We start from the raw sequence: 12,235 nt of genomic DNA, 5'->3' as shown, positions 1-12,235 counted from the left end.
ACTACAGGCACCTGCCACAATATCCAGCTATTTTTTTAAAAACGGGGTCTTACTCTTGCTCAGCAGGTCTTGAACTCCTGAGCTCAAGCGATCTGCCCACTTTGGCCTCCCAGAGTGCTGGGATTACAGGAGTGAGCCCCCACACTCAGCCTGGGTTGTGCAATTTGTGAATATGGGGGTCAGAGTCAAACCCTGGATGTCTAACTTCAGATTTATACTCTTACATACTACATTTTATTGCTTCTCCTTAGGAGAATGAATAAAACCTTGACATGAAACATTTAGCAATGTTCAGAGAGAAATAGGGAGGTAGAGCTCTGAACCAAGGAGTCTAAGGCCTGAGTTCTGAGCAGCCACAGGGGTGCCCAGGCTGGGCGCTGTCCCCGGCCCCGCACTCAGCATCCTGCACCTCCCTGACCCCTCCCTGCTCCTGCGGCATCCCTGAGTTCCTCTAGCCTTCTGACTTCTCTTTCATAGTATTCACTGCCATATAGGAAGCTATTTAACTTATTTGTTTAACTTATTTGTTTTACACATACTGTTGTCACTCTCTCCAAGACGTAAACTCTAGGAAATCAAGGATTTGGGAAAGGTTTTTCTCTTTTGTTCATTGATGTCTCCCAAGCACTTAGAATAGTGCTTGACACATGATAGCGGCCAAACAAATATTTGCTGAGAAAGAGAAAGAGAGAGAGAAAGAAAAGGAAGAAAGAAAAAAGAATGCTCAAATGCAGATTGTGTGCTTCCTCTGAAATAGGAGATGAGTTAGATGGCTTCTATGTCTCTTCCAAATCAAACAACGTCTTGGAGTATGAAAACAACCCAAACCAGGATTTTCAAAACATAGTGACCACAGGGATTAATGAAAACTCACACCCAGAAAACCTAATTCCCATACCTATAAAATGGGCATATGATGAACTGGTCGAAAGTTCTAAAGGACTGTGAGCCTCCAGCATAAGAAAGCTCAGTCAGCTCCACTGTGCTGCACTGGGGTGGCAGGCATGACCACCTGTGTCACTCTGAGTGCAGACAGTGTGTGGCCTGCAGCAAGGGTCTGAACCGCCTCAGGCCTGTGGTAGACCAGCCAACCAAGAAGGAGGACCAGCTTCCTCCAGCGGAGAGCCCCTCAAGCTCGGCTTCTGGGGACCACTAATTTGCTTTTGTTCAATAGCCTCGATTCCCAGACGCACCTGTCTCCTCCCCACCCCCAGCCTTCTGTACAAACTTTGGCTAGGGCTTTGGCTCTCTCCTAGACGGCAGGCTTCCTGAAGACAGGCCTCCATGGTCATTTCATCTTCCCTTTCCCAGAATTTCCAGAACATCAGTACCAGATGTTTATTGATGGCTAATAGATGTCTTTCCCCATCCGAATTAGCTTGAGAGCGTATAAAGCAGTCTTGGCAGAGACGCACTTATAGTGGAAATTTATCTCTTGTTCTTCCCTCTGCTGCCATCCATTGTACCGGCATCTGCCAAGACCCTGATGTCTGTCACTCAGGCCAGGGCTCAAAATCAGAGGTGAATGATAGCCAGAGCTGCCTTAAGGGAGCCCATGGCTGTAGGGGGTCTGGGAGGGTGATGAGGGCAGCTCTTCTGCCTCCAGAGGAGAGAGAGGATAAGTGTGTAAGGACTTAAAGCTATAAAGTCAGAGAGCTGGCAAGGTCCGCCTGAGGCACTGGAAGGTGTCCTGAAAGAGATAACATTGGGTTTTCTGTTGGAGGTCAAGAAGAATTTCAATACACGGAATTGAAACCACAAGGAGAGAATGCAGTGAAATAAGTCAGAGAGGAGATAGAGCGACCAGCCCAGGCTAGCCTGCCTGCAAGGATGAGTGTGCAGCAGGCCGCGGGAGATGGAGCTGGTGAGCTGGGGGAAACAGACTCTGTCAGGCTGGAGGATGGGGACTTGAGACTCTAAGTGGCAGGGAACTATTGGAAGTTTGTACGCAAAGTTGGGGATTTAAATGGATTAATATAAACCATGATGTAGGTTCATATTAATGAAGACAAGATAGGCAAGACAAGAGGTGGGGGGACGACGATGTGGGCAGCAAGGAAGCCAGTGTCTCATAAAGAGCACTGGTCAGGTCACTAGGAGACCCTAACCCTAGCCCTGAGTTCAGCCACTAAATCCAGATGGGATCGCCATCTGCATTCTGTGAAGTGAAGTAGTTCAATGAGATGATCTCTGTGCTCCATGTAAGCTCTATGACATATTGATCTAGCTGACACAGGACATCTTCTCCAACAGTCTAAAAACTGCTATTGGAATGCAGAGGTGGTTTCTCATGCTATTGAAAGGACCATTTCAATTCTTCTGTGACTATAGCAATTACTTTATAGATAATTGCAGAGCTACACTGGGTGGCACATTTGCTCAGCTGGGTCAGGAAAGGCAAATATGTGATTTTTTTCACTTTGGTTTTAATATTTTAGGTATATATTTATGATCCACCTAATGCAAAAAAGTTTTGTGCTGTATCATATAAAGAACATAAGAAAGTAGTTAACCCAACAATGAAAAACAAGAAACCAATAGATTTAGAAGAGAGAGAATGGAATGTAAGAGGTATAAGAGAGCATGGAGTTTGGCTCTGAGCTTCCCAGCAGCCAGAGCAAAAAAAGAACATGGTAGGAATTGTATTGTGGCCTCATTCATCCAAATAGTTTTCTGTCTTGACAGTTAGAGTTCCATCTAGCACCCTTAGGTAGCCCCCTTATGGAATCCAAAAACATAAATTGGGGTGATTGAGTTAGGCTGAAAGACTCTCAGGTGCTCAATTAACTTGAAGTCATTTTACTTTCTTTTGGCTCAGGGATATACAAAGGAGGTGCAGAGGTTGCTGAGTGATTTGGGGCCTATAAAATGTAAATGAACTGAAGCCTTTTGAACATCAATTCGAAAAGGGTGCCTCATTTTCTCGTCTGAGAATGAGGACCTGTGGGGGATTTAAAGTGCATTTTACCTGGTTTTCAACATAGACCAGCAAAGAGATGCCTTTGGCAAGTCCACTGGCCTCACATCTCTAAGGCACGGGCCTAACCAGGATGAAGAGGACCTCCAGTTCTAACCTACTATGTGCACTAAGAAAATGGCCAAAACTGGGAGGGATCCACACAGCCTGGGATCTCCCATGTCTGATCGGGCAAACTGTGTGGCCAGGCAAAGCTGTTTCATTCTGAACTTGTTTTCGTCTTAGTAAAGCAAAAAGCTTTTTCAGCTGAGAGCTAAAAAAAATCTGTGATGAATGAAACCACAGAAAAATAACCACGTACAACTTGTCACCCAAAAGACAAATAGGTTATTTGTACACGTTTAGTTCTGAGATGCTGAGTGCCTCATGAGCAAGGGTCTTCTGTCCCACCAGGTGAACTCTCTGAAACTTCTTTTTTTTGCAGTTTTTGGCCTGGGTTGGGTTTGAACCCACCCCCTCCAGCACATGGGGCCCGCATCCTACTCCTTTGAGCCACAGGCGCCGCCCCTGAAACTTCTTCTTAACGGGAAGCTGAATTATGCCTCCCTCCAATCCACTGGTACTGGCTTTGTCCTCTAGAGCCTACAAAGGTTGATGGTGTTTCTACAGGGCAGCCCTAGTAGCCACAACACTGCCCTGTGTGACAGCAATGGCAAGTAGAGAGAGATCTACTACCCGTCAGGGTTTCAATGGGATGCCAGTGTCTCTCCTGCACCTGGCACTTGATCTGGGCTACATGGCTGTCACTTCATGAGTTACAATTGGGTAAATCATGCTGTAAGTTCATTGAAGGGAGGGACCAACTTTCACCTTTTCATCCTGCTGCAATGCTTAGCCTCAAATCCTGCACAGGTTCTAGTTAAGTTTCATGAATGAATTCTTCTTGGAGACAAACTATGCTGTATACCAAAATATAAATGAAGTCCCCTCCACCCCAAGTGGGGACAATGACTATCCCCCCAAACTGGGATGTAGTGGAAGCTAATTTTATTCTCTAAGACTATTTATGGTTGCTGCTTAAGGAAGTTTAGTACTATTAAGGAAAAGATTGAGTTGCATCATTTAATTGCTATTTATTTTCATAAACATGAGGTATTTCAAAGTGCTATAAGATGCAGCACTAAATATATACATTTTGAAGAAATTAAACACAGAACTTTGCATTTACCCAGTTCTATGCACCAAACATGAACAAATACATTAACAGGAAGAAACAGGCTAGGAAAAAGGCATATATATATATAGTAAATTTCTTTACAAAAGTTTCTTAGTTCAAAAAGTGATAAAGTAATATCTACTCAAAACTTTCACAACTCATTTTCATACGAAAATATAAGTATCAAATTTAGTTATGTATCAGCATCATACTAAAGTATACAGGCAGTGTAAGAATTAGTACAGTACATAACAGAGATTAACAATATATTTGTATACAAAACATGCTCCTCAAACATTGAGGTATTATTACAGTACTTAGGTATGAACTTCCAGTCTAATACTGGCCGCAAAAGCCACCTCTCATTACCCAGGACGTATACAAAAGGCAGGTGTGTCAATGGTATTTACAGAAATGTTCCCCAGGGGTATCACATGGCAACCCCTTTAACGTGGCATCTGCTGGAACTTAAGCACCATTTTTAAAAGAAGGAATGACTTTCTGCTGTTTAGAACGTGGAACAAACAAGGTGACTTCAACAGCCCCAGAGGCTCCCAACTGTCAATGAACTCTCACCGCTGTCCCGGAGGTGAGGTGGAGGAGGCCGCAGGGCCACCAGCATCCTGACATGCAAGCAGAGCCCCACTCAGGTGGTCCTGCTCCCCACCCAGAGCCATACTCGACAGGGGACCGATTTGAAAGTAAACCAACATTCTTAATGTCAACACAATGTTTGTTTAAAAAAAAAAAAATCAAAATGTGCAAAGTGGCAGTGACTGTCCAGTTTTGAGAAGCGTTTAACAAGTCCGAGCGTGTTCAAGTTTCTTTAGCAACTGCTGCTGTCTTGCCTGCAATTTTTCCTTTTCCTGCAAAAGCTGCTGCTCCTCGGCCTGAAGGGAGTGGACGTACTCGGTGGCCTTTTTCAAAATGACCACCTTGGCGGCCTTCTCGTTCTTCATCAGCTCCGGCACGTGGTCCCTGAGCGTGAGGAAGCTGGACCGCAGGTCGTTGCGGCGCTGGCGCTCCAGGATGTTGTGGTTACGGCGACGCTCGCTGTCCTCCGAGTCAGAGTTGCGTGGGCTCAAGCTCTTGGCCTTTGGGGGCACGACACTCTTGAGGGGACGTGGGGACACCTCGCTCTTAATCTTCTTCTGGGGCGGTGCATCCTCACTCTCCACATAGGGAGACGGGGCGGCATAGTTGTGCTGCTGGTGGATGGGGAGGCATCGTTTTAGGATCAGCTCACTGGACTGGGCCCTCCCAGGGCCCAGTGCATTCTTGGGACGCATGGTGATAGTGAACGTGGTGACAGCCTTGCTATTGGAGGAGGAGCGCCGCTTCTCCACGGTGACCACATCGATTTCCTCCTCTTCATCTTCCTCTTCGTCATCTTCATCGTCTGTGAGAAAAAGATGGAAGTTACTCTCATGGGAGACATGAATTAACAAAACCCACATATCTGTCCATATTAACATATGTCTATGTCTCTTCCAGTAGGCTCTGGGAGTTTGCTATTGTGATGGATACATCAACATAAATGTGGCCCCAAATGCATTTGTTTTAGATTTCTTTAAGTTAAATATATCTAGAAATACTCTGTCCTTCCCCACACCCCTACCGAGCTTCCAGTCTCCACTTAGGACTTTATCAAGTGGTAGAAATGTAAAGAACCCAAGCTTTGGGGTCAAAGGAGGAATCTGGTGGCTCTGTTACAGATTGTTTGCAGGGCCCTGAGTTAGAGTTATTCAACCTTTCCCAGCCTCAGTGTCCTCCGCTGTTAAATGGGATAATACTACGTTGACAAATATTAGCATAGAGCTATGCCCAGCAGACAGACAACTCAGTAAATGGAGCTTTTATCTTAATCACCACTCTGCCCTGCAGATTATTTACATTTCTATCTCCACACTTAAAAATTAAGACTCATTTTAGAAGCCTCGTTTAGCAATTTACACATGGTTGTGTTTGATTTTAAGTCCTTAAACAAACTTGAGGAACAATTTAATTAACCAAGGAAGAAAAACAACTTTTCTTCCACCAACCTGAGTTTCCCTACAGTAAGGAGTTTTTCATCTAACAACCATCAAATGTTAACTACAAAGCCATAATCCAGTCAGCACAAACCCCCAAATGGGAGCAGCTCCCCTCAAATCACCGATAATAACAGCAACAACAAAAACAAATACATGTAGCATCATGCGTGCATTCCCCTCACCCCCATTGACCACCACACTGGGGTAGAAAATTATTGTTGAAAATGCAAGCATGAAAATCAAAACACATCTTCTGCTTGATCTGAAGGGGACCGGAAAGCTGAACAATTGTGGGATTTGTTCTAAAGCCGAAATGTGAGGCTGTTCCAGTCTGTGGGTCCCTTTAAGCCAATGTTTTGGTTTTCTGCCAAGAAGACAGCTGTTGGAAGGAAGTGCTTCCTCACTGAAAGCTGTCAAGGCACCGACATTAAAGGGGCAGAGCAGTTTCAAACTGGGGCTTATCACCAAGTTTCCTTCCAGGAGCCTCAGAAAGCTCTGTCCTCAGCCCTGAAGGAAACTTAAGTTTCTTGTCCACCTACATTCTGAAAACACTGGTTTTCAACATCCAAGGGGCCCCAACTGCCTGCTCCAAGGACAAGGACTATTTCAGCATTGAGGTGGAGTTCCCTGTCTCCAGAGCCCCAACCAAAGGCTTGGTTTTAACCTTTCCCTTCAGTTTAAGATAAACAAACTCACACAACACAACTAATCAAGGAATATGTGCATTCCTGGAGAGGCCAAGTGCCCACCTTCACCTTCAAAGGCACTAGCCTACAAAACACAATTCAGATCTCAAAGTCGGCCTGGAATTCAGGCCGTAGGACAAAACACGGCCCAGTTGTCACTGCACCCTAGAAAGAGGAGGCCCCTTGAGGATGTACACAAGTGCGGTTGCACTTGCCGCCAGCTGCGGAATGGAGCGAGGGAGGGGGACCCTCACCACCCTGAGTCTATGAGATCTTGGTCTTTTTACTGGCCACGCATGTCGCCGCCTGCTGGCCACGCACCAGGAGCAAAGAGCCCACCACCCACCGAGTAAGGGGGGTGGTGGTGCCTAGCTTTGGGGGGAAAAAAAAGGAAAAGAAAACCGACTCTAGCCATCTGTGCAATCTCCTCCTAACTTCCTCTGCTCTAAATAGGATTTTGCACAGCCCATGTGTCTTCGTGGGATGCCTTTCCCCAACTCTGACCTAGAACAGAGTCCCTTTCCGCTCCGGCTCCGGCGCTAACAGGTTTCTGTCCACGCAAAGCACCCAGCAGCCCCCTAAACCTCCACCCAGTTCAGCCACCAGTTTTTACCAATTTTATTCCTTGCACAGCGTGGCAAAAGAGACGCGGGGGGCGGGGAGAAGACCAGTAATGGCCCAGAGGAAGGTTCCCCGGGGCAGGGTGGAAGGAACTTCAGCGAAGGTGAGACTTGAGAATTGCCTCTTTACCCTGGGGACAGGCCAGTCTTCGAGGAGACAGGACCTCTGCCACCCGCGCTGTGTCCAAAATGCTCTCCAAAGCCAAAACATTAACACTAAACAAAGGGGACAGCGACCCCCGGCTCCAGTACGCTAGGGAGGGTGCCAGGCCCGGGCTCGGTCTTTACCTGAGTCGCTCAGAGTGTCTTCTCCGGAGGTGCTGAGGGCCTTGTGGTCGCCGCCGCTGGCCGGACGGCCGCCTGTGCGTGGAGGGATGGCCACCAGGGACCCGGCTGGGGCGGCGGCGCTCGCCCCGGAGGAGACCGCAGCGCCCGCCGCTAGGACAGTGGCCGGGGCGGCGGGCGCGGGCGCCGGCTCGCGCTTGTTCACTGGGAAAGGGAAGACCACAGCGGGATCCACGCACTCGGCTGCTGGGTGGGCCAGCTCGGCGGGCAGGGAGGCTCCGGCGCGGCCGGCTCCCGCAGCCCCTCCGTGCCCGTGACCCACCGGGCTGGCGGCGCCCGCGCCCGGGGCCGGGGTGGCGGAGCTGGTGGCCGGGGGCCCGCGGCCGTGCTGCAGCTTCTCGCTCACGGCGCGCTCCAGCTTCTCGCGGGCGGAGAAACCGCTCCACATGCAGTCCTGGAGGATGACCGGGTTCGGGGTAAGGCTGCCCAATCCCCCCAGGCCGAATGTGTCCTCCTCGGCTGGGATCCCCCACAGGTCGTTCTCGGACAGCACCACCTCGGTGGCCCAGTACGGTTGGTGGTGCGTGTAGAACTCCGGGTAACCGTGGCTGGGCGACAGCGGGGGCGTGGGCAGCAGCTCAAACTTCTTCCAGATGTCCTCCCCCGGGGGGGTCGAGTCGGGGCCGCCAAAGTAGAAGTCATCTTCGTCCGGGTAGAAGCAGGGCTGCAGCGAGTCAAACTCGAGGTCTGGGTTCTTGCAGATCATCCCCGGCATGATGGACGTAGAGCAGCTCGGCATCGGCTCGCCTCCGGGCGGGCGACTGCAGGCTTCTTTCCGCTGCGCTCGTTTTAATACCAGGGGTGCTTCCTTCCCGTGGGGGGCGCGGAAGGCGGGGACCCGCACCAATCTCCAACACTGCAACCGACAGACACACCGGGAGAGGGTGGGCAAGCGGAGCAGACTGGGGGGTCTGGCAGCGGGCGCCCCCTCCAGTCCGGTTCCCCAATCGCCCCTCCAAACCCCCCACTCCGCCCAGTACTCCCGAAGGTGAAGGAAGTTCTGGCTCTCTGTCGCTCCTCCATCCCTCCCTCCCTCCTTTTGTGTACAATCTGTCTACGACAGGGGGTGGGAGGGGGCATGCAGATGCAGGGGGTGGTGGCGTGGCTCCGCAACTTTGGAAACTGCCTTTTCATTCACACAAGGCACTGCCTGGGGGAGGGGTCTACTCTAGGCTGCAGAATTCTAGCCCTCACCAGAGCCACGCCGACGACCCCACTTGCACCAGTGTGGAGCCAGTTGCCCTAAGGAATCCCAGGGCCCTCCGACCCAGCTACTGGGTATGGAATTTGGTGTACCCTCAAGCCTCCGTTGTAAAAATGCAACCTCGGGGGTGCAAACGATACCAGGGGATTTAGGAAACTTTTCAAATGAAAAAGCCTTTCTCCAGACAGAGACCAACAAGGGGCACCGCAATCCACAAATCTCCCCTCCAAATTTGAGCAGACGCCCCTCGACATTTACTCGGCAGCAAGAATCCACATAAGCTCCTGCCCGTAGCTTATGTGGAATCTCTCTAACCCCACCCCCGCTCTTCCAAACCTCCAACAGCGTCCGCTTCCAAGGGGAGGGGAGGCTAAGCCCGGGTTCCCAGGAATGGTGCAGGGGCACCCGCACGGGGAGGGTCTCTGGGAGAGACGCGTCTCCTCCGAGCCGGGGCAGCCGTGACCCAGATTACCACCGCGGCGGCCTCGCCCCACCTAGCTCCCTTCTTCCTCCAGGGACACCCTTAGGAGAAGAACCCCAGCTCCGGGTAGGGACGCACCGGCTCTTGTTCAGCTCAAACACAGACAGATCCAGAGCAGGGGTAATTTCTTTTCACAGAAGCCATTACTACCCCCCTGGCAAGGGCTGCAAAAGGATTAGGGCGGGTCTCTCCTAGCCCTCTCCTAGTCTCCCCAGTGCCTTCTGGGCTGCAACTGGCTTTTCAGGGAAAACCCCGAGGTGTTTTAATTTTGGAAGCAAAAACAGTCCCCAGGGCATATTCGGGCGCCCGGCGCGCGAGTGGCTATCCCGTCCTGGGCTAGCCTTGCCGCGACGCTCGCCGATCCCGCGGCGCGGGGCGGTTTGCAAGCCCGGCTCCTTACCTCCCGCCGACTGCCGGGGATCCAGAGGCGATTCTGCGCGGGTGTCTCCGAGTGGGCCCGGGGGCGGGGGGCCTTGGGTGGGTGCAGTCTGCGCGCTTGCGCCTGGCTAGTGCTCGCTCGGCTCCAACCCAGTTCCCAGGAGCCCCCCGCATCCACCCAGCGCGTCCAGACAGATGACTGTCACTGGCTGCGCTTTGAAGCTCGGGGGATATTATTAACTGAAAAATCTGACACACCCGGGGGGCGGGGAGAGAAGGGGGCTGTGGCGCAGACGAAGGGGAGGGAGAAAAGCAGAGGAAAGCGGCTTTACTCCGCCCTCTTGATTTCCATAAAAATCAGGGGAGGCGCCAAGGCTTTCGCGCCAAAAGCCACTTGCTTTTCTTTGCAGAGAGGAGGCTGCAAAGCTGGGAAGCCCGGAGTGTGCTCCTCCCGCCCTTTTGGACCCCCAGGCATGCAGTGGGTGCAGTCTGCGAACCAGCTGCGCGCCGAGCGGTGCAATGCAGCGCTCACCCTGTGGGCCTGGCAATTGCTTGGCATTAAAAAAAAAAAATTCCAGAGGTCTCGGGGGGGTGTGTCGGGGAGGTGAGACCGAGGCTTCTAACCCAGCCCCGCCTTGACTGGGTTCGTGTGCAACTGAGCTTGAGGCCGACGTCGTGCAAGGCCGTGCAAAGGGTTTGCTCATGTGTAATCCCGAAGGAAGGCTAGACCCACGGTGCAAAACGGGGGTAGAAAGGATACGCCCATTTAGGAACGAGACTGTTGGCTGTTTCCAGTTTCAAATTGAAAGGAGGGGCACACACCCCCCCCCTTGTTTGAAAATAAATAAATAAGTACGCGCTGCGAGGGTGGCGCCACTGTGGTTTCTTCGGCCGAAGGCGACACCTCGCGGAGACCGAGCAGAAAGCCGAGCAGCCGAGCCCTGGTTCGGACCTTGAGTGGAGCCCCTTCGCTACCCTCGCGACGTTCCCTGGGACTGTCAGCTGTCCTCACGACTGTGGAGGGCTGAGGGGCCAAGCTCAGGTTCACAGGGGAGTGAACATCCACGGCAGCTCTTCCCAGGGCTCCTAAATTAACCTTTCAAAAACCAGTTGGATCTCATAGAAGGAACTGCTGTCTACACCTCCTAGAGACCAAACTTATGAAGCCCAAATCGTTGGAGGCAAAAAGGAAAGTTGTGTGAACTAAAATAAAATCTTAAGGCTCCCTTCCCAGGTGGCTGACTGGATCCCCTAAAACGGAGCTGCTAGCCGTGGGAAAGTAGATCAGACTAGCCTCATCATGTACGAACCAGACTGTTCCCTCCTAAGAGGTGTTCTTTGTGACTCATTACCAGTCCTAAGGCTAGGCAAGACATACTCACAGGTCCTCAATACACACAACAAACCACTTGAGTCTGGGCATAACTCCTTGTAATTTGTCTCTGATTAACAGACCCTTATCTTCATTCAAGAATTCCTTTTGCCTAACTCCTGGACTAATAGAACCTAACTCTTTCAGCCATTGGTCAGCTAAAGAACCTTTAAACCCAACTATATAACTTGTAAGCCCCCCACTTTCAGATGTCCCACTTTTGGAGCCAAACCAATGGCTGCCTTCCATGTACTGATTTATGAATTGACCTGTAATTCTCCCTAAAACGTATAAAACCAAACTGTAACTCCACCACAAATCTACTTGCTCAAGGTTTCTTGGACATGGCTCTGAGTCCTGGACCTCAAACTTAGCTCAGAATAAACCTCTTTAAATTGTTTTACAGAAGCCAGGTGTGGTGGCTTATGCCCGTAATCCTAGCACTCTGAGAGGCTGAGGCAGGAGGCTCCCTTGAGCTCACAGGAGTTCAAGACCAGCCTAAGCAGGAGCAAGACCCCTTTTCTACAAAAATAGAAAAAGGAGCTGGGCCTGTGGCAGGCACCTATAATACCATCTACTCAGGAAGCTGAAGCAGGTGGATCACTTGAACCCAGAAGTTTGAGGTTTCTGTGAGCTAGGCTGAGGCCAAGGCACTCTAGCCTGGAACAACAAAGTAAGACTCTGTTTCAAAAAAAATTATTTTACGGTGTATGGTTTCTTTTCTGTCAACAGCTGCTGCCACTATTTAGCCTCTTTGTGCTTCGGTTTCAACTGTGAAATAGAATAGAGTTTTGATAAATGAGAGTTACAAAAGCACTTAAAACTGCCCAGCCCATAGTAACTGTCAGCTACGATTATTATTACTATGACCAGATTATGGCAAGTTGACACCTCCCCGTCTGGCATCAGCCTTTGCCCTCTCCCATACCATCACGACTGTCAAGTCCTCACTCTACTCTGCTCAGGCTTTCTCAAGGGTATGC

The 12,235-nt window shown here is 50.5% G+C and overlaps 1 protein-coding gene across 1 annotated transcript; it reads right to left on the bottom strand.

The window, feature by feature from the left end:
- Positions 1 to 4,038: 4,038 nt before the first annotated feature.
- On the bottom strand, positions 4,039 to 10,080 carry MYCN (MYCN proto-oncogene, bHLH transcription factor). Its single transcript, XM_053589712.1, has 3 exons — positions 9,903 to 10,080; positions 7,761 to 8,673; positions 4,039 to 5,532 (listed from the first exon to the last, which is right to left on the bottom strand). Exons 2-3 carry the CDS (start codon positions 8,554 to 8,556, stop codon positions 4,931 to 4,933), a joined length of 1,398 nt encoding a protein of 465 aa, XP_053445687.1. The 5' UTR covers positions 8,557 to 8,673; positions 9,903 to 10,080; the 3' UTR covers positions 4,039 to 4,930.
- Positions 10,081 to 12,235: the final 2,155 nt, after the last annotated feature.

This window comes from Nycticebus coucang, chromosome 4 (genome assembly GCF_027406575.1).
Source record: "Nycticebus coucang isolate mNycCou1 chromosome 4, mNycCou1.pri, whole genome shotgun sequence".
Classification (NCBI taxonomy): Eukaryota; Metazoa; Chordata; class Mammalia; order Primates; family Lorisidae; genus Nycticebus; species Nycticebus coucang.
The sequence above is the reverse complement of the archived record's forward strand: the minus strand, read 5'-3'. Positions and strand labels throughout refer to the sequence as shown.

Excerpts from the sequence above, each read along its gene's own strand:
- MYCN (XM_053589712.1), bottom strand. The coding sequence starts at position 8,556 with ATGCCGAGCTGCTCTACGTCCATCATGCCGGGGATGATCTGCAAGAAC. Across the intron at positions 5,533-7,760 it reads AGACACTCTGAGCGACTCAG|ACGATGAAGATGACGAAGAG; the intron begins GTAAAGACCGAG and ends TTTTTCTCACAG.